This window comes from Nerophis ophidion, linkage group LG01, assembly GCF_033978795.1.
Source record: "Nerophis ophidion isolate RoL-2023_Sa linkage group LG01, RoL_Noph_v1.0, whole genome shotgun sequence".
NCBI lineage: Eukaryota > Metazoa > Chordata > Actinopteri > Syngnathiformes > Syngnathidae > Nerophis > Nerophis ophidion.
Window position 1 is genome coordinate 79,950,789 of NC_084611.1, and position 23,327 is coordinate 79,974,115.

At 37.7% G+C, this 23,327-nt stretch overlaps 1 protein-coding gene across 1 annotated transcript; it reads right to left on the reverse strand.

The window, feature by feature from the left end:
* Positions 1 to 1,932: 1,932 nt before the first annotated feature.
* frg1 (FSHD region gene 1) lies at positions 1,933 to 21,389 on the reverse strand. The gene is made up of 9 exons (XM_061912874.1): positions 21,252 to 21,389; positions 17,557 to 17,624; positions 17,305 to 17,427; positions 9,862 to 9,919; positions 9,673 to 9,787; positions 6,885 to 6,989; positions 6,659 to 6,750; positions 2,296 to 2,406; positions 1,933 to 2,065 (listed from the first exon to the last, which is right to left on the reverse strand). Exons 1-9 carry the CDS (start codon positions 21,308 to 21,310, stop codon positions 2,029 to 2,031), a joined length of 768 nt encoding a protein of 255 aa, XP_061768858.1. The 5' UTR covers positions 21,311 to 21,389; the 3' UTR covers positions 1,933 to 2,028.
* Positions 21,390 to 23,327: the final 1,938 nt, after the last annotated feature.

The window sequence follows — 23,327 nt, forward strand, 5'->3', positions numbered from 1 at the left end:
TAATCAGGAAAAATTACTAATGATGTTCCATAAATTATTTTTTTAACTTTTTCAAAAAGATTCGAATTAGCTAGTTTTTCTCTTCATTTTTTTCAGTAGAATTTTGAATTTTAAAGAGTTGAAATTGAAGATAAACTATGTTTCAAAATATATTTTTCATTTTTTTCGTGTTTTCTCCTCTTTTAAACCGTTCATTTAAGTCTTTTTTTCATCATTTATACTCTACAAAAAAACTTCTGTAAAAGGAAAAAAAATGTACGACGGAATGACAGACAGAAATACCCCTTTTTAAATATATATATAGATTTATTTATTAATTGTAAATTGAGCAAATTGGCTATTTCTGGCAATTTATTTAAGTGTGTATCAAACTGGCAGCCCTTTGCATTAATCAGTTCCCAAGAAGTAGCTCTTGGTTCCAAAATGGTTGGTGACCCCTGCTTTAGATAATACTTCGCCAAACCATGCCGTTGTCACATCCGTGGAATATGGACATGAATGTTTAAAATGGCGTCTCTATATTTCTAAACCGAGAGGTGTTTTTGCCACGTCGGCCACCGTAGTAATTTATTTGCACTACAATGTGAGATCAATTGTTGCTTCTTTTAAGGCAGGGGTGTCCAAACTTTTTTTTAAATCCTTAGGGCTCCTGGGGAGCATAGAGGGTCTCAGTCACTAAAATGTTAAAAATAAGTCAAAATAATATTTTTTATTTAATGCTTACAGTAAATCTCTATATCAACTTGAAGTTGATATAAAGTAAAACAAATAAAGTTTTATGCCTTCTCTGTCAAAGACAACTTAGTTTTTTATAGTAAAACTGAAACATGCAGTATTTAGATAGATAGTACTTTATTGATTCCTTCAGGAGAATTCCTTTATTTAGCAATTAAAGCCAATAAAGATCAATAATGCAGGACACCATTGATTTTAATTGTTTAATATTTTTGAGTAATCACAGTGAAAAGTTAAATAAAATCTTACTAAATATATTTGAGATCTGAAAGGTTCCCCTCTCATAAAGTAATGCATTTTAGTTATTTTTTTACTTTTAACAATTACCTTTCAAGATCAACTTCCGATATATCTGTCGATTTTAAGTTTGAACTATTATTTTTTTTTTTATGCTCTTTTGTCCAAACTTTGATGTTTTTATATGGCAACCACACAACATACGCAATATTTTTTCCACATAAAACATTTTAAAGTGATAATTCTTAAGTAATAATTAATTATAACAGATTGTTTTGTCCTTTTTTTTTTTTTGAGCAATGGAAAAAAAACAAAACTGCCTGCATGGCAGCTTTGTGTCAACATTGCCACTTTTTCTCATTAGATTTCACCTCATTCTACTTTTTTTAAAGTTTTTTTTTTTCAATTTTTGCAATGCCATCAATTTTTGAATTTTTGCAGAATGTGTGGCGGGCCGGTAAACGATTAGCTGCGGGCCGCAAATGGCCCCCGGGCCGCACTTTGGACTCCCCTGTTTTAAGGTAAATGTGAATATCAGCTGTATTTACAGATACCTAGGACATAATTCCATATTTCATATTTCCATAGTTCAGGTATTTTATGTATTTAAAAATGCGCTTTAATGGCAATTATTTATTTCTAAGTGTTTTATTTTCTTGCCATCACGTGACTAAATCTTGCTCCGCTTGAGTACATCATAGAATGCATTGATTGGACTTTAAAGGACAAACATCACCCCTGGACCAGAGGACATTGTTCCTGGAGCACATTTGGCCCGAAATCAGATGCTTCAAAACTAACATTAGTGTCCACATAACTTTCAGATGTATTTTCATATTAGTTTATTAGAACTGTAATATTTGATAGTATATTGATTAACTCCTGATGGTAGATTTCAGCTGCTTCTTATATGGTGTTTTAATGGGTGACAAGTGGGATTTTTAATGGAGAAGAACTGAAGACATGACCATGAAGAGTTTATTCCAAAAAAAAATCAGGTGACTACATATGGTCCATTCTACAAAAAAAATGTTTACATAAAAGACAGCACATTTTTCATTTGCAATATCTGTCTGCTTTCATTTTGCTCCTCCTGTAATGAAAAAATTAGATATCACTGGAAAATTCTAAAATATTAACCACCATGGAGAAAAGTTCACGGACTAAATTGGATCTTACAACCATATTTTTATAATAAAGTGCCGTCATGCACCACTGCCAACTACAACAATCTTACTGTTACATTATTGAATCAACTAAATGGGAGTTATCCATGTTATGTATAATATATATATATATATTCATGTCAAATATATAAGGCACCTGTCAAGCAAAGCCTCGTGGAACTTTCCGTCGAGCCTCGCTTTCTTCAGCTTGGACGACTCGTCCTCGTTCACTCTGAGACGTCGGTCCTGGAAACTCTGAAACTTCTTCCTGTATCACGTCACGTCACATAGAAAAAAAAAAAACATGACTCAACAAGACATGAACAGCTTACATAATAACATCAATTACAAGCCAACGATGGCTCTTCATTTTATTCTCCTTTATTTCCGGATCGTGTTAGTTTGCGTGGTGGCTTTGTTGCTCTGCAGAATTCTCAAAAGCACAGGCACATTTTTTTTTTTAAATAACTATTAGCTGTGTGTATGGAGTGTCAAATGGGACAGGATGAAATAATTACATAAATGTGTCATTAATTAATTTAAATTGTAATTAAATATATGAATGTGTTAGTAAATGTGTCATTAATTGGATGTAAAATAATTTATTAAAAAAAATTATTATTTCTATATTTAATCATTAAAAAAATATTATTTATTTCATGATTTAATTGGCGTAAATTCCAGACCAATAATCGCAACATTTTTCCTACACTTTGAACCCTGCGGCTTTTAAAACACATGAAAAGACACTTAAATTGTGTGGTATTGTTTGTGCCACGGCGCCATCTTTTGGACAAGTTTGCTCACTGCAGAAGCTGCTGGGTTAACAGTACAGTATTTCCTGCTGTTTAAAACTTTAAAGTAGAAGTGCCATTCTGTCTTCTAACCGTCCATAGCATTTCTACTCGCATGGGCCTTCCGTTCGATTGTAGCTGAGAGAGGCACCAGTGCCCCCCGCGACCCCAAGAGTAGGAAATGGATGGATGGATTCTACATTCATCACTTAACAACGTATGTAAATTTAACAATATAACTAAAACTATTTATACTAACAAAATGGTCCCATGTGTGATGTCTGTAGGCGTGTTTTCATGCATATTTGTACACGCTATCGTGATGTAATCTCGTCGTTAGTATTAGCTAATATGCTAACACCTTGACGAGTGTCTGTGTTAGTATTATTAACTTACAATGGCATTCTTTCTGTGTTGTTTCAGTTTCACAAATTCCTCAGTAAATTCACCAAAATGTCACACGGGACCTACTGAGACTGTTTAGCTGACTGGAGAGCTAGCTTCCGCAGCTAATGGGTCCATGACGATGACTTCTGTTTTCTTTGATCAGCCGTTATACTGCCCTGTTACAGGCACCGTTTGAACAATTAAAGTATATAGATGAACCTTTACAGAATCTTTCTGTGTAAATAACTCGCTTCTCAACGTATATTCTGCGGCTTACAGTCCGGTGCGGCTAATATATGGAACCGTTTTTTTCCTAAAATGTAGTGGTAATTATTTAAGTCCATCCATCCATCTTCTTCCGCTTATCCGAGGTCGGCTCATGGGGGCAGCAGCCTAAGCAGGGAAGCCCAGACTTTCCTCTCCTCAGCCACTACGTCGAGCTCATTCCCGGGGGATCCTGAGGCGTTCCCAGGCCAGCCGGGAGACGTAGTCTTTCCAACGTGTCCTGGGTCTACCAGTCGGACATGCCCTAAACACCACCCTTGGGAGGCGTTCAGGTAGCATCCTGACCAGATGCCCAAACCACCTCATCTGGCTCCTCTCGATGTGGAGGAGCAGCGGCTTTACTTTGAGTTCCTCCCGGATGGCAGAGCTTCTCACCCTATCTCTAAGGGAGAGCCCCGCCACCCGGCGGAGGAAACTCATCTTGGCCGCTTGTACCCGTGATCTTGTCCTTTCGGTCATGGCCCAAAGCTCATGACCATAGGTGAAAATGGGAATGTAGATCGACCGGTAAATTGAGAGCTTTGCCTTCCGGCTCAGCTCCTTCTTCACCACAACGAATCCATACATCGTCCGCATTACTGAAGACGCCGCACCGATTCGCCAGTCGATCTCACGATCCACTCTTCCCTCACTCGTGAGCAAGACTCCGAGATACTTGAACTCCTCCACTTGGGGCCCAATTATTCAAGTATTTATTCAAATGTTTACTTCATGAACCGGTGCGGCAGCTTAATTTATTTTATCTGTCAAACTCATGGGCGGGTCTTAACACCTGCTTGGTTAAACGTTAAAAGAGTGGTCGATATCCCAGTCTGAAAGTGCGGAAATAACTCTGACGACATAAATTAATGGAGCGCTGACACAGTTTCATGCAAAAAAATAGTTAAATCGAGAAAAAATTAAAACAAAATAAATTAATTAAGTAGTGAAAACATTAAATAGATTTAATTTTACATTAAAATGCATTGACACATTTAAGCATTTATCCAAAGATGTAATTATTTTTTTCATTCTGTGCTAAAGATCTATTAATTTTTTTCAGTCCGTCCCATTTGATCCTCCTTAAGTATGAAGCATGTTTAAAAAAATTAACTATTTGTTTCCCCTGACTCTGTTTTTATTTCAGTATACAAAGCATACCGAAAGCATTGCACCCGTTCTCCACATACAGTACATTTTGAGGAAATCTTCAGGCATATGATTTGACCACAATGAAAAATACTGAAAAAATATCCGGAGGTCTGGGGGACGAAGGCCCCCAGCCAGCTCCTGGTTTTTCACCAATTTAACATGCTAAAATTAACAAAAAAAGCACAATTTGAAGAAAATATTTTAGTGTTTAAAGACATGAAAACATCATTAATAGAACATACATACCCCAATTATCCTAATGAATCACTGTATATGGTTCAGTCCCAACAGTATTTAGTCACTAATATTTACATCTTGTGTTCATTTCACATCCACAGGTGTCACATTGATCAGTGTTATAATCTACAGTTTATTTACAGTATTACCACATTACTTCAGTTCACTTCACACATTTACTTGCTCGGAGAGCCATAACATGAGCTTTCCTTGCAAATTTCTGAACAGCCTGCATTTTCCTTTTGGTCTCTGCTTTTGTAGCTTATTTTTTGGATTTCACTGCCAACTTCTGCCTCTAGTATTATATGCAAATTTATTTAAAATAAATTGTTAATTGGAATCAATAATGTGACTTTTTGAATTTCTGTGATTTCATAATATATTTTTACATGGCTTTTTATGTTTAGAAAAAAACATTTATATTTCGCAAAGCAATAATTAGTTAATATTTAAAACAAACACGCGTATATCGCAAGCAAATATTTTTTATCTTACCTCATTATTAACTACCCTGTCTGCAACTGAAGTGGGTTGTTTGGGTGGATCTTCCCTCTCGATGTAAACAAAGGCTGAAGTCCGTAAGGTTTGCTCACTTTCGGTTGACTTCCAAAAGTACCAGCTAGTGAAAAGTTTGTTTTCCTTGCTTCAAGTTGTTTCATATGTTTTTGGCATTTCGCATGTACTTCCAAAGCCTTGAAACCTCGTTATCCATAGTCAATATTATCATGACACCACGTGCACAAAACTTGTCCGGGACGATCGATTTTCCGAATAAAATCGCCGAACAAAGTCGTAACTTCCTTCTTCCCAACAGTTTCAGTGATTTTCCTTTCCGTCCAGTCCCATCGAAACGTATTTGGACATGTTTATCAATTTCTTTTACTCGTGAAGCGTCCTTTCTCTCGAGAACCGACATCGTTTACATTTGGAAAATGGCGGTAATAACGTCATCATTCATAACAGATGTCCTGATTGGTCACAAGGAACATATCCACCAATCAACTCCGGCGTAATATAATATTACGCCGGAGTTGATTGGTCGACACTGTTTTTCCCCCGGAAATTTTTAAAAAAAGACGGAATTCCGACTTTAGACGGAAAAATCACATGCTTGTCTTCAGTAAATCGGTCAGAAATAATATAAAAAATACAACTGCCATGTCCACATTTACTTGCACATTAAACTTTACATACCATATCATATATTGCAGTAATTAGTTTGATTCAGAATCAAACTGTTGTAAAATGTTAATGCTTAATAATTCTATGTTGTGTTTTGATTTACCTGACATTAATGTTTTTTCATCTTAACAATATTTAGTCATGTGCTCATGTTGTCCTCCTTTACAATATGTGTGTCTTTCCCCGACACGAGGACTGCACCCTCCTATGAAGACTCGCAATGTGAAGCAAACGAGGCGTGCATAAAACGCATGTGATCCACCAGACTGATGAGCGGACGCTTGAGGGCGTGATGACGTGTCCGCTCATGCAGTTTTGGTGTCAACGATGCGTGTTGTGGGTGTGTGCTGACAGGAAGCTGACATAATGGGAAGGAAATCAGCTTCTCCAAGGAAAAACACACAACAGTGCAAGTTAAAAGTATTTCATACACTACGGAGATCATAAGCTCATAGTATTAAATATTTTTATGGCAGAAAGGTATGGAGGAAGGAAAGTACGTACACGTAATTGACCTCACAGGACTTGACGTTGCCTCGGTCCTCGTCGGCGATGTCGTCTTTTCGCTTGACCTCCTGCTCCGCACACGACCTGATCTGCTCGCCATTCAGCACACAAACAGAGAAGTTTAATACAGACACCTGGCGGCTAGGTCACAAAGATATATATTCTGTATCTCGAGAGAGGCGGTGTGCAATCAAAAGATTAAAATGTGGTTGTTTTTTGTCACCTTCAGCATTTCGCCCTCGCCCGCTGTCTTGCTCTTGGCCTCGATGTCGCCGCTCTCGCTGTAGGAGATGAAGCAGCTGTTGGAGGCCAAGAGCGCCATCTTGCTCTGCAAACACAGTAAGAAACAGCAGGTTAGCAGAACATTTAAGTCGTTGGATACTTTTGCTGTCCTGAATTCTAAAATGAACAACATGCTTACTTTAAAGTGCATCTGCTATGCAAAAAAAAAAAGGATGAGCCAGATGGTATATAAATAATAATAGAAGCATTTCCAAACGGTTTGGCTGCTGACAAACCTGGTAACACATTGCGTCATTCCCAGTTGAATTATTTTAGCTCTGTGTAACTTTTGCTTTTCTTTAGTGAATAAGCTAACCCAGCATGATGTTGCTGTTAGGACTTTAGCTCACATGGCTATGGTAGTGTTGCAAACATCCTGTCCTACTCCATAAAGGGGAACTGCATTTATTTTTTTTTAATTTTTACCATTATTCCCAATCCCTAGGTAAGACAGCACAAATGTTTTTCCTTTTTATGCATTCTAACTCGTAAATAAACGTAAAATAAGGCAGTTAAATTGATTAACGTGGACCCCGACTTAAACAAGTTGAAACACTTATTCGGGTGTTACCATTTAGTGGTCAATTGTACAGAATATGTACTGAACTGTGCAATCTACTAATAAAAGTACCAATCAAAAATAACAATGGAGTCAACGAGATGTCCTCTACTATGCCCATGACACAGTAAAAACATCCAAAAAGCCCCAACAATCGTCCTATGTCAAGATTTATGCTTTGCTTGAGCTGTTTTTCCTGGTCTCTAACTAACCCCACAGCCCCTTGGCCTGTGCAAAATGGCTATATCAACTTAAGATTTCCCCCTACCTTTTAAAGAGACCAATTAATACAAATGACAGATGTAATTCAAACAAACTTTGCATGTAATTGATCAAAAACTAGTAGTTTGCAATGCATTTTACTTTTAGCAAAATTCTAATTGTATAATGTTGTTCTTTTTAGACCAGATATAAATACCTAAATTGAAATCTTCCTCTTATAGGCAATACTTATTATTGAATATATGTATCTAAACAAATATGCATTAAAATAAAAAATAATCTCCAACATTGAGATTAAAAAGTGCAAACATAATATTTCTGTCTTGAAAAAAATACTTCTATATATAAAATTGTAGCACTTCACATTGCATGTAAATAAATAAACTCCAATAAATCAATAAAGATACCAATAATCATTAAATAGTAAAACAAATCCTTCAGATCAATAAAGTGCACATTTAAAACGTATGTTTTGAATAAAACACTACTGTAAAATAAAAATGTAGTATTCGTAATCAAGTAAACATTGAGATGGCTCAATATTTTTAGTAATGGATAAACGCTGGCATGACCATGGAGTATCCTGGGCTCCTTGTACGTATGTATTGATGTTAAAGACAATGTACACTTCATTGCACATGTAATATAAAACCATATTGATGATTAAATGCGTTACAATTCCACGAGAGTTTTGCAGCAGCACACGTGCGTACCAACTGTCTATGTTTTGGAAGTGCACAGCGACTGCTTTAGTGATCGCTGTGCATTGTTCTTCTTTCTTGTAGTAGTACCTTCTGTAAATGATTTCGCCACAGTACAGTAAGCTGCTTCTTAGGAATTAGTTTGTTTTGCTGCTGCCTTTTTAAAATAAACTTTGCAGCGTGCAGTTACTTGTTGCACATCTGCTGCTGCAAATCTAAAGCACTAACAACTAGAGATGCCCGATAATATCAGACTGCCGATATTATCGGCCGATAAATGCTTTAAAATGTAATATTTGAAATTATCGGTATCGGTTTAAAAAAGTATAATTCATGACTTTTTAAAACGCCGCTGTACGGAGTGGTACACGGACGTAGGCGGAAGTACAGACCAGTCATGCTTGCCAACCCTCACGATCTTCCCGGGAGAGTCCCGAATTTCAGTGCGCCTCCCGAAAATGTCCCGGGCCAACCATTCTCCCGATTTCTACCAAGACAACAACATTGGGGGCATACCTTAAAGGCACTGCCTTTACGTGTCGGCCCAACCACATAATATCTACGGTTTTTCACATACACAAGTGATTGCAAGGCATACTTGGTCAACAGCCATACAGGTCACACTGAGGGTGGCCTTATAAACAACTTCAACACTGTTACAAATATGCGCCACACTGTGTACCCACACCAAACAAGTATGACAAACACATTTCGGGAGAACATCCGCACCGTAACACAACATAAACACAACAGAACAAATACTCAGAACCCCTTGCAGCACTAACTATTCCGGGACGCTACAATATCCACCCCGCAATATCGGCAAAAAAAAACATAATCAGACATTTCTACTGACAACTCTTTTCTTTTCTTAGGAACAAACGTCACACTCTCCTTAGCATTAGCCATGTTTTGGGAGGTTTGTGGATCTCTGCTAAGGACGTAAGCAGGCAGGCAAGGGCTATGGAAACTCATGGGGGAAATAAAATATGCCTGAGCAAGAGAAGAAAAACTTTTTTTTTTTTTTAAATCATCTGCAACAAAAACTTCAATTTGTCAATAAAATCAATACATTGCGCAGGCCTTCTCGAAACACAAAACATGTTCCCAATAAAGCTAACAAAACACTTAAAACTGTCCAAACTGCCGCATACACTACTATGGGACGTCTGAAATGTATTCATTATTTGTTGAAAATACTACAATAATGTAAGAACTTTAAAACACGCACAAGAAAACAGGCTCACTTCTTGAAAAACAGGCTCCCACTGCTCTCTGGCGCCGATGGCGTCCGAGCGGCCCACCACCAAACCGTCAGAGTTGAGCCCCAGGTACTTGCCGTAGCCGGACTTCAAGGCTATCCTGAAAAGATTGTGGATCACAAATATTCAGTAAAAGCCTGCAGCTATGTTTATGGTTTTGTACATTTTTGTCACCTGTTGTCAGAGAGCTTGACCGCTGTGAACTGTTCAGGAGGGTCGGGTCCTTCATCGTCTGGGAAAAACAATTAAGCCAGTACATCGTTTTTGAAATATTATGCTTTGATCTCTTAGTTACCTAGTTTTAAATATGGGCTCCACTAAACTAATACATTAAAATCACCAAAATTATTCCAGAGCGCGGCCACTGCTGCTGCTCACTGCTTCCCTCACCTCTCAGGGGGTGAAACAAAGGGATGGGTCAAATGCAGAGGGTAATTTCACCACACCTAGTGAGTGTGCGACTATCAGCGGTACTTTAACTATTTAACGTAACATGTTTTTCTCTTTAAGTCCACTAGCAACTAGGTGGGGCAGTAGCCCACCAACAATTTTGTAAAATTCATTACTGCCAACTACAGCATTGGAGTGGAAAACAACTTGGAAAAAAAAATTAATCAAAAAGACAAAAATACTTGTGATTGTTGAACGCCCTGAACTCTACATTTAGGGTACAACGATTCATCAAGTAAATTGACTGATTGGATTTGTATTTTCTTCCCTCTACAATTTGTTTATTGGGTAATTTTTATTTAGCCTTTATTAAACCAGGTAAAATCCCTTTGAGATCAAATATCTCTTTTCCAAGGGTGACGTGGCCAAAAGGCCATCAGCAAGGTTACATTAAAAAGAGTAAACAACACATAAAACATCAAATTTACAACATTGAAACTTGCTCACATAACACATGTTTATACAGACAAGGTAGACTGCAATGCTTTCGCAGAAAGCTTGAAACTCATTTAATGTAACAAGGGTTTGAAGTTGAAGATTCGATTGTAGGTTACTCCAAGCCTTCGGTGCTGAAAACCTAAATGCTTTATTGCTAATATGCCAAGATACTTTTTGCACACATGAGAATGGTGCACCTGTTGGTGTGTGGCGGGGAGAGCAGAGTGCCAAAAAAGATGGTTCAAAGAAAAAAGGAGAAGTTACATAGAGCGCAGAGGACCCAAAGAAGGCGATTTAGAAGTGTAAAAGACAGACGTCGTGGTGGAATGTTTGCATTGTCAAACACAGCTGGCATTTCACAATAAAACTGACAAATGTGAAGATAGAGGCACATTGCCAAAAAGCATCTTGCATTTTTAAGAGCAGCAAACAACCAGAGACCAGGTAAAAGTACAGTGGATCTGGAAAGTATTCACAGAGTATCACTTTTTCTGCATTTTGGTATGTTACAACCATATTAAAAAATGGAATATATTGATTGTTGTGCTTGAAGTTCTACACACAATACGAAAACGTTTTTTCATGAATTTAGCTATTTAAAAAAAAACTACAAATCACATGTACCGTATTTCCAAACTATGGGGCGCACCAGCATATAAGCCGCACCCACAAAATTTTATAAAAATAAATATGCTTTCATGTTTTAGCCGCACCGGACTAAAGCTTTAGATATATACGTTGTGAAATTTACACAAAAAGATTTTTAATTGTTTATTTATATACCTTAAAGGCCTACTGAAACCCACTACTACCAACCACGCAGTCTGATAGTTTATATATCAATGATGAAATATTAACATTGCAACACTTGCCAATATGGCAGGTTTAGTTTACTGAATTACAATTTTAAATTTACCGCGGAGTTTCTTGTTGAAAACGTCGCGGAATGATGACGCGTGCGCGTGACGTCCCGGGTTGGAGGGGACATATTAGCCCAGCACCATTTGCGGCTAAAAGTCATCTCTTTTCATCGCGCAATTAAACAGTATTCTGGACATTTGTGTTGCTGAATCTTTTGCAATTTGTTTAATTAATAATGGAGAAGTCAAAGTAGAAAGATGGAGGTGGGAAGCTGTAGCCTTTAGCCACACAAACACACGGTGTTTCCTTGTTTAAAATTCCCGGAGGTGAAGCTTTACTATAGATCAGAGCGGTCAAGCGAACATGGTTCCCGACCACTTGTCAACCGGCAGGTTTCGGTGAGAAAATTGTGGTAAAAACTCGCCTCTTACTGGAGATCAGCTGAGCTTGCGCCGTCCATGCAGCTGCCGTCGACTTCCTTCAGAGACTGGCGTCAAGACACCCATGGACACACCCCTCCGACTATTAGGTACTATTTAATCTCACTAAAACACTAGCAACACAAAAGAAAGATAAGGGATTTCCCAGAATTATCCTAGTAAATGTGTCTAAAAACATCTGAATCACTCCCAATGCAATCACCTTTTTTTTTTTTTTACTTTTTTTTTTTCCTAGTCTTTCGCTATCAATATCCTCATCCATGAATCTTTCATTCTCGCTCAAATTAATGGGGAAATTCTCGTTTTCTTGGTCCGAATAGCTTTGGCTGCTGGAGGCTCCCATTATAAACAATGTGAGGACGTGAGGAACCCTCACCCTTGTGACGTCATCGTCTGCTACTTCCGGTACAGGCAAGGCTTTTTTATCAGCACCAAAAATTGCAAACTTGATCGTCGATGTTCTCTACTAAATCCTTTCAGCAAAAATATGGCAATATCGTGAAATGATCAAGTACGACACATAGAATGGACCTGCTATCCCCGTTTAAATAAGAAAATCTCATTTCAGTAGGCCTTTAATTGTTTCAAAACATTGCCTGTAACATGGTGGTAAAACGGAAGATCAAACAAAACAGAAGTCGTCGTCGTCACGGACCTGCTAGCTACAGAAGCTATCACTCCAATCAGCTAAACAGACTCAATAACTCCACGGTGACGTTTTGGTGAATTTACTGAGGATTTTTCAAAACAATACATAAGGATGCTTTTTTAGGTTAATAATACTAAGACAGCCACTTGTAAACGTATTAGCATATTAGCTAATGATAACGACGCTAGCTTCATTACATATGACAGCACATACAAATATGCATGAAAACACTTAAGACAGACATCACACATGGGACGGTTTAGTAAGTATGAACTATTTAATTACATTGTAAAACTTAAAAACGTTGCTTGACGTGATGACTAAAGAATACTTTCAAGCAGACACAATTTGGACGGTTTTACTTCTGATTCAAGAGAGTAAAATAGGAATTACATTATGAACCTGCGACACCTGTAGAGAGTAAACTCCTCCAAAAGATGGCGCCATAGCACAAACAATAACACACCTTTTCAGTGCCTCTGCTTGTGTTTTATGAAAACGAATAAACACAAAACGTTATGGCGGTTAATGAAGAAAAATGAAGAAAAATTAGCCACAGGGTCCTTGGAAGTAGTGTAGAATTTTGAGGACAAAAATGAACTTATTCCATTTTGGAATAAGGCTGTAACATAACATAAATGTGGAAAAAGTGAAGCGCTGTGAATATTTTCCATCTCGAACGTTTCACTTGACAAATGTTTTATACAAACACATGTTAGCATAATGCTAGCAATTTGTTTGTCCAAAAGTCAATCACCCTTCTAAGTAATGCCTTCTCAAATCTGTTCAACAGTTTCTCACTCAATTCATTATACTTTATCAGAGAGTCTCTTTGTTTAGTTTGGTTCTTTAACATCTACTACCTGGTTTTAGGCTACACAGTGTTTTGGTTGATATAAGTAACATCCATCCATCCATTTTCTACCGCTTATTCCCTTTCGGGGTCGCGGGGGGCGCTGGCGCCTATCTCAGCTACAATCGGGCGGAAGGCGGGGTACACCCTGGACAAGTAACATGTTAAATAAATAAATGATAAATGGGTTGTACTTGTATAGCGCTTTTCTACCTTCAAGGTACTCAAAGCGCTTTGACACTACTTCCACATTTACCCATTCACACACACATTCACACACTGATGGAGGGAGCTGCCATGCAAGGCGCTGACCAGCACCCATCAGGAGCAAGGGTGAAGTGTCTTGTTCAGGACACAACGGACGTGACGAGGTTTGTACTAGGTGGGGATTGAACCAGGGACCCTCGGGTTGCGCACGGCCACTCTACCACTGCGCCACGCCGTCCCTTGTCGTGATATTCCATTAGTAAAAGTGCAATTTCAATGTTATGTGAATTTATAAGAAGAGGAAAATAAAGGTCATGAGAAAAATTCTTGTTTATTTAGACTATTTTCCCTAAAAGATACATTGAGGCTCGACAGTGTCTTTTATTTGGTTACTCAATAATTCAAACAAATGATTTGATAAGATTACTCGAAAACTAAAATAATTGGTAGCTGCAGCCCTGACGACAATAGAGTGCCGCTAACTATGAAATTCTGCACATGTGGAAACAGTGTGACTTAAAATGAAAATTTTTAAAGGGTAACAAATCTTGTATTGTTATTAAAGTGTGCATAATTTTAGCCAATACCTGCTTTCTTGTTATTAATATTGCAAAGCCTGCCCTGGGCTCACGAAGGTCTCGTTCACCACCACCGCTCAGACATTAAGGCACTGCTTTGTGTTGCTTTTCAGTCATCATTCACTGAGCCGGCCCGTATTCCTTCTTTATCATTAAATTTGCATTATTTTATTGATGTGTTAACACTGTTTTACACTTGTAAAACTGTTAAGAAAGTAAAAATGTGACTTGAAACATTGCCAGTGCACTTAATAAAAGGTTTTACGAGGCAGATAAACAGAGTGTTAACTCTGTGAGCGCGCGTGACCATTTGAAATATCTCATCTCTCTCCTTCTCCAAAGGCTGGCTCGTGTCCTCTTTCATCTCCCAGAAACGAGCTTATATGTCCACGCAGAGGATGAGGGGAGCCACTCGGGGAATTGGGGGTGTTTCAATCTCCGCGGACTGCTCGCTGCTTCTGATTAAACGTGGGCAGAATTAATTGTCGGGGAGTGCGCTCCGCTATTAAAACGAAGCGCTCCCTCGGATGTGCCCCCAGGCAGTGTGGAAAAAACGGCGGATACACTCGCTGTCCTTGCCCTCAACTCAACCCTTTTCCGTCGCTCTGACGTCTGCACTTACTGCTTACCCCCGCCCCTCTCCACATGCCCCAGGTCTTAAACATAAAACTATATATTTTTAATCTCCTTCAAGTCACAGTAAAAAAAAAAAACTATGGTAATAGTCAAATTTAAAATGTAGATGAGGTTTGAAAAAAGGTGTTCAAAAGGTGTGTGGCTTTGCAACGTAATTAGACTCTCTCCTTTCTTGTGCGGCACGATTGTCATCAAAATACACCGGGGAAACAATTTTATCATATAACCTCTACAAAGGTGCCTCTGTTTGCATCCAATAAATAAAAATCATCCAAAAGATGTCACTTGGAATTTGAAGGTTGTAGCATACTTAGGGATGAGTACCTTTCACATTTCAACCAATACGGCGCTAATTCCCGGTACTAAGGAAACGGTACCAATTTTCAGTAGCTTTTGTGTGTGTTAATAAATATGAATTGATGATAAAATATAATTTTTGGGGGGAAAATTTAAAAATGAACCAAATACGATAACTCATGTAACTTGTTTTATTATTACATTTCTAAGTCAATTTCTTTGTTAGCGTTAAAAAATGGAGCGATGCCTAGAGGAAGTTTGGTCGAGTGCGCTCTCAGTGCTGCTGGAGTGATGGCCAAGAGTCATTGTTGAGGATGTGACGATATGAACATTTTTATATCACGGTTATTTTAATTGCAATATTGTTGAATGTGCTCAAAAAGTACTTATACACACACTGAAATACTAAGATTTTCTTAAATAAATGAAAAAAAAATACACACTGTTAAAAAAGCCACTTTTTTGCATGTTTTGTGTTTTTTTATGCTTCACTGATAGTGTTATAGTCTTATTATGTAATCTATTTTAATGGCTATACGTTTATTGTCTTTAATATGGGTTTGTACTGGAGCACTTTGACATTTATTTCAAGGAAAAGGACGTTGCAAAAAAATATAACACTATGTATTTTTTCTGGTGGGTGTACCACTAATTGGTTGTCCTTGAACGCACCATGAAACCTCCTTCCTCTTGTCATTCTCAGATCAATCATTCTGTGGTCTTGTAGGTTTAATGTACACAATTGAATAGCTTAGTTGTTCAAACAGCAATGTGTTTCTATAAGTTTGGATTGAAGTATGTAATTTCTTATGGGGTATTAGGTTAAATGCCTCCTTTTTTCATGTTTGTGTTCAAGCTAGTGACCCATCTACAGTCAGTGTGTGAGTTTATCAAAGTGCAGTTACCAATCAAGATTGTTCGATCATTTTAGTTTAAAATGGTAATTATTATTAACATTCAGAAGGTTTACTGTGGTTATCATTAATACCGTTTATCGCTACATTCCGAGTTAGAGTCGACAGAGTCAGCAACTGCACATAACGGTACTGTAACATGGCACTGTTTGATTTTATGTGATTTGGTAGGACCGGCGGGATTCAGTCTGGGCCAAAAAGTACCAGGTTTCATGCTTATCCCTAATGACATTGCACACTCGTTAGATTTAAACTACTTATTTTCCTTATTCAGCTGCAAGTAGTTTAATGATGAAAACACCGGCTTAGTGAACACATCTTTTGTTCAGCATGTTGTCATACTTTGCTCAACATTTCTTTCGCCTTCATGGTGCGCCGGGCTATTTTTTTATGTTAAAGCTATCACCAAAGCGCAATTTTGCAATATTCTGTATCTATCAGCACTCTTAGGCTCGTTACTAACAACAGCAAAGGTACCGTATTTTTCGGACTATAAATCGCAGTTTTTTTCATAATTTGGCCGGGGGTGCGACTTATACTCAGGAGCGACTTATGTGTGAAATTATTAACACATTAACGTAAAATATCAAATAATATTATTTAGCTCATTCATGTAAGGGACTAGACGTATAAGATTTCATCGGATTTAGCAATTAGGAGTGACAGATTGTTTGGTAAACGTATAGCATGTTCCATATGTTATAGTTATTTAAATGACTCTTACCATAATATGTTACGTTAACATACCAGTCACCTTCTCAGTTGGTTATTTATGCTTCATATAACGTACACTTATTCAGCCTGTTGTTCACTATTCTTTGTTTATTTTAAATTGCCTTTCAAATGTCTATTTTTGGTGTTGGGTTTTATCAAATACATTTCCCCAAAAAATGCGACTTATACTCCAATTGAACTGGAATAAACTTCCTGAAGATGTTAGACTTTCCCCAACTCTGACTTCTTTTAAAAGTAGACTGAAAACTTTCAGCTAAATCTTTTAACTTTTAACGTCCGCACTGTTTTTATTTTTATTGTCTGCATTTTAATTTTGCTTTTATTTTCTTTCATTTCACTTTGTTGTCTGCGAAGCACTTTGAGTCTGCCTTGTGTATGAAAAGTGCTATACAAATAAAGTTGCCTTGCCTATATATGTTTTTTTCCTTCTTTATTATGCATTTTCGGCAGGTGCGATTTATACTTCGGAGCGACTTATACTCCGAAAATGACGGTACTTCCTGATTACATTTGTGTGGCTAATCAGAGAAGAGACTGATCTCACGTGTTTTTTACTGACCATTGTGTGGCGCGCCCACAGTGAAGAGACCAGTGTCCAAGGCGTGGATGTATGAGTTGTTGTGCATCTCTATGGCGACCATACCGTTGATATCGCCAAAATGCCGGACGGCCCACCAACCACCTGGTGAAACGAAATAATCTGCATTAAAAACAAAACTGGATACTTTCTTAATTTTCCTTTGGGGATTATTGAAGTATTTCTGATTATAATTATGAAAGTAATGCATTAATAGGGATGGAGTGCACATACCAACCACATCAGGTTTGGATTCTTCATCTTCTCCTTTTCTCTTCCTGTCTTTGTGTTTCTTCTTTTTCCTGTTAATAGTAGGACGGAAAAAGAGTGAAGACACACACATTTAAAGATAGAGTTCACAACATCTTATTGGTAATTGTATGTATGTATAGAATACCATAAAAAATACCACAAATAACAGCAGTTGAAGGTTTTTGATTGAAGGGGCTGTTTGCAACCTATATGTGGATGCCTAGAGAGCACTAACTTTCTCTTGTGTTTCAAGCATTGTTTCCCACCCTCTTACAGTGTCCAGCACGTAATGACACAGCTATTGGTGCATTCCATTTGTAGTGGGAAGTCGGAATTTCAACTGGAAGGCCTCTGGAGGTTGGATTTCCAACTTGGAAAGAGGGAGCATTCTCACCAACCTCGAGTTGGCTTCAAAGATGGCTTCTCTGCTGAATGTAAACATTTTAAGTAGAGATGTCTGATAATATCGGACTGTCGATATTATCGGCCGATAAATGCTTTAAAATGTAATATCGGTGTCGGTTTCAAAAAGTAAAATTTATGACTTTTTAAAAAGCCGCTGCACGGAGTGGTACACGGACGTAGGGAGAAGTACAGAGCTGCGTGCCGGCCCAATCTCATAACATCTACGGCTTTTTACACACACAAGTGAATGCAAGGCATACTTGGTCAACAGCCATACAGGTCACACTGAGGGTGCCCGTATAAACAACTTTAACACTGTTACAAATATGCGCCACACGGTGAACCCACAGCAAACAAGAATGACAAACATATTTCGGGAGGACATCCGCACCGTGACACAACAGAACAAATACCCAGAAACCCTTGCAGCACTAACTCTTCCGGGGCCAAAATATACACCCCCCGCTAGCCCCTACACCCCCACGCCCCCAAACCAATCTCCTCATGTTCTCTCAGGGAGAGCATGTCCCAAATTCCAAGCTGCTGTTTACAGGTATGTTAAAAAAAAATTATGCACTTTGGTGACTTCAATAATAAATATGGCAGTGCCATGTTGGTATTTTTTCCCATAACTTGAGTTGATTTATTTGGGAAAAAACCTTGATACATTGTTTAATGCATCCAGCAGGGCATCACAACAAAATTTGAAATAATAATGTGTTAATTCCACGACTGTATATATCGTATCGGTTAATATCGGAATCGGTAATTAAGACTTAGACAATATCGGAATATCGGCAAAAAAGCCATTATCGGACATCTCTAATTATAAGCTACTATAATATCCATTATCAGCACTTCTGATTAGTTTTTGTCTCACTAAATCAGCCATATACAATGTATTGTTACACTTTTATATATGGTAATGTTACAGTGAAGTGAATTATATTTTATATTTAACACTGTTACATCACAGTTTACACAGTAGTGTAAACTTAATTTTATTTCATGTGGCATATACATTCTACATCGCTAGCAATAGCGTCCGTTTCCTCTTCATCCCTAGGTTTCCAGGTTGCAAAAAGAGTGCATATTTTGCCAGAAGTTCTTTGTATTCAGACAAGGCAAGCGCAAAAATAACTTTAGTGGATGTGGCCATCCTAATTTCCGTCCTTGAAACTGGAACACTGACAATACAGTCACTCTGTGACGTCATTCTAAGGTTCCACTTCCAAAGTAAATAGAACACACAATATGCCTATGCGGAACACGTGCATTAGCTTTTTATGTCGCCAACTAATGATAGCAATTTGGAGAGATAACATAAGCTATCATTGGATGTACTGTAAATTCTATCATAACAAGACTGCAAAGTGTTGGTTGCTTCCCAGGGACTACTTTCGTGTATGTGCACACGTTCCATGTACAGCCTAAACAACAAACACATTCCTCGCAATTTTTATTAAATATAATTGGATAATTCAATATAAATGTTGGCATTTTAATAAAACATCTTGTTGAACCACCAATGGTAAAATAAAATAGCCAGTGGTGAAAAATGTAACTGTGAGCAAGTGGCAAACGATTCCCTTTAAATATACAGTATTTGTAGTTATGGTGCTTACATTTTAATTGCTTTGTCAGTATTTCTGAAATTGAAACATGCTTTAAAGGCCTACTGAAACCCACTACTACCGACCACGCAGTCTGATAGTTTATATATCAATGATGAAATATTAACATTGCAACACATGCCAAAACGGCCAGTTTAGTTTACTGAATTGCAATTTTAAATTTCACGCGGAATTATAATGCTAAAACGTTACAGTATGATGACGCATGCGCGTGACGTCACGCATTGTAGAGGACATTTTGTTCCAGCACCGTTTCCAGCTGTAAGTCATCTGTTTTCATCGCATAATTCCACAGTATTATGGACTTCTGTGTTGCTTAATCTTTTGCAATTTGTTCAATGAACGATGGAGACGTCAAAGAAGAAAGCTGTAGGTGGGAAGCGGTGTATTGCGGCCGGCTTTAGCAACACAAACACAGCCGGTGTTTCATTGTTTATATTCCCGAAAGATGACGGTGAAGCTTTACTATGGAACAGAGCGGTCAAGCAAACACGGTTGGATTGGACCACATACACAAACTACAGTTTATTATGCAGCGATCATTTCGAAAGATCGTGTTTCGAAGAGGGTCCCTTGCGAAGGGCAGAGATGGGCATCGCCACCACCCCTTGACTGGTGCTGAAGAAACACCAGTAACACAATGAGCAGATAAGGGATTTTCCAGAATTATCCTAATACATTTGTCTAATAACATCTGAATCGCTCCCACTGTAGTCTTTTATTTTTTCGAGTCCTTCACTCTCACTTTCCTCATCCACAAATCTTTCATCCTCGCTCAAATTAATGAGGAAATTGTCGCTTTCTCGGTCCGAATCGCTCTCGCTGCTGGTGGCCATGATTGTAAACAATGTTAAGATGTAAGGAGCTCCACAACCCGTGACGTCACACGCATATCGTCTGCTACTTCCGGTACAGGCAAGGCTTTTTTATCAGCACCAAAAGTTGCAAACTTTATCGTCGATGTTCTCTACTAAATCCTTTCAGCAAAAATATGGCAATATCGCAATAATGATCAAGTATGACACAAAGAATGGACCTGCTATCCCCGTTTAAATAAGAACATCTCATTTCAGTAGGCATTTACTTCCGAAATAAATCACATTTGCCTGAAAATGCACAAAGTAATGTGCTTACCGATGTTAAATTATAATGTGCTTGTTAAACATTAAACTGTACATGTCTATCTGTGTTGGCCCTGCATTGAGGTGGCGACTTGTCCAGGGTGTACGCCGCTTTCCGCCCGTTTGCAGCTGAGCACCCTCGTGACCCCGTAAGGGACAAGCGGTAGAAATTAATGGATGGTCAGTTTGGATTTAGGAGTACCCTTAATTACGCCGTAGTTCATTCAAAAGTGTATTTATAATAAATTAACAATGACCCGGTCAAGACTGCAGTTGCCCTTAAATTTATTAAATGTTAACGTTTTTGCATTAAATCTGGGAAGCACTTACTATATATATATATATATATATATATATAAATATATATATATATATATATATATGAAGAGCAGTGTTTATGTACACCGTTCGATATTTAGCATTAGCTTTAGCGCAGCTAGAAAAAAACTAGTTTACGACTCACGGATATAATTCTACCTTACTCTAATTTATTTACCTACTTAGGCGACACACTCACCCTTTATTTAAACCTTTTAGAACCAGTTTGGTTGATTTTACACTGGAATATTCCGCCATTGAGCAGCGAGAAAGACTTGGGTTCGCGTAGCGTCGTACCGGAAGCGGAAACGAGTTTAAAAAAAAAAAGTAAACACTACGGTGGCTGCAGAGGGGCAGTCATTATTCAACGTCGATATTTTTTTTAAACAAAAATGTACTTATTTTGACTAACTATAAAATAACTTTGCTTTCAAAAGGCTAACAGTACGAAATTTGTGAGTACAGTAATATTAATTGGTAGTTGACTCTCTCTAAATGTTTATGCTAATTTAAAATCATTAAATAGGAATGGGCCAAGTAAGGAATTGTGACTGGAGTTAAAGGCCTACTGAAATGAGATTTTCTTATTCAAACGGGGATAGCAGGTCCATTCTATGTGTCATACTTGATCATTTCGCGATATTGCCATATTTTTGCTGAAAGGATTTAGTAGAGAACATCCACGATAAAGTTTGCAACTTTTGGTCGCTAATAAAAAAGCCTTGCCTTTACCGGAAGTAGCAGACGATGACGTCACAATGGTGAGGGCTCCTCACGTCCACAAATTGTTTATAATGTGAGCCTCCAGCAGCAAGAGCTATTCTGACCGAGAAAACGACAATTTCCTCATTAATTTGAGCGAGGATGAAAGATTCGTGGCTGAGGATATTGATAGCGAAGGACTAGAAAAAAAAAAAAGGTAAAAAAAAATAAGGCGATTGCATTGGAAGCGATTCAGATGTTTTTAGACACATTTACTAGGATAATTCCGGGAAATCCCTTATCTTTCTATTGTGTTGCTAGTGTTTTAGTGAGTTAAATAGTACCTGGTAGTCGGAGGGGTGTGTCCACGGGTGTGTTGACGCCAGTGTCTGAGGGAAGTCACGGCAGCTGCATGGATGGCGCAATTTTCTCACCAAAATCTGCCGGTTGACAAGTGGTCGGGATCCATGTTCGCTTGACCGCTCTGATCCATAGTAAAGCTTCACCTCCGGGAATTTTAAACAAGGAATCACCGTGTGTTTGTGTGGCTAAAGGCTAAAGCTTCCCAACTCCATATTTCTACTTCGACTTCTCCATTATTAATTGAACAAATTGCAAAAGATTCAGCAACACAGATGTCCAGAATACTGTGTAATTGCGCGATGAAAAGAGACTACTTTTAGCCGCAAGTGGTGCTGCGCTAATATGTCCCCTCCAACTCGAGACGTCACGCGCACGCGTCATCATTCCACGACGTTTTCAACAAGAATCTCCGCGGGAAATTAAAAATTGTAATTTAGTAAACTAAACCGGCCGTATTGGCATGTGTTGCAATGTTAATATTTCATCATTGATGTGTAAACTACCAGACTGCATGGTCAGTAGTAGTGGATTTCAGTAGGCCTTTAATAAATCATTTGAGGACACAGTCAGGAATATATAACACACAAGTGTAATTTAGCAGAAATAAAGTAAAAAAGTGATAGGGTTAAAACTAGGAATGGGTAGCATTGACATTTCAACCGATACAGTACCGTAATTGGGAATCGATGTAATGTTTTGTGAGTTATTAAATCTTAATGATTTTTGATAGTAAAATCTATTTTTTTATTGCAACATTTAAAAATGAGGAGTTAGTATATCTTGTTTCTTGATCACATTTTTTTATTTAATTTTATTTTTTTCTTGTCTTTTTTTAAACCTTTATTTTTATGAATTTCAACATTTACAAACAGTCGAGAAACAATAATCAAAATAAGTACAAAAACAGTACAAAACAGCGCCAGCGGTTTGTAAATTCAAAGTAACTAAAATAAATGCAATATATATATATATATATATATATATATATATATATATATATATATATATATATATATATATATATATATAATACACAGTGCAAAGCCATAGGCTCACTCAATTTCAGTAAATAACTTAAATTTGGAACACAGCATCATCGTTTTAGAGGTAGAGAGTGTTTTAATGTAGATTTCTAAATCTTTTTTAAAGGCACGAAAAACTGGTCGGGGATTGAGAAACTAACATTTATGAATATATAACTGAGCTGTTT

Coding starts and splice junctions, on each gene's coding strand:
- frg1 (XM_061912874.1), bottom strand. CDS start 21,310: ATGGCGGAATATTCCAGTGTAAAATCAACCAAACTGGTTCTAAAAGGT. Junction 17,428..17,556: donor ATCCAAACCTGATGTGGTTG/GTATGTGCACTC, acceptor TCGTTTCACCAG/GTGGTTGGTGGGCCGTCCGG. Junction 6,751..6,884: donor GCGAGGGCGAAATGCTGAAG/GTGACAAAAAAC, acceptor AATGGCGAGCAG/ATCAGGTCGTGTGCGGAGCA.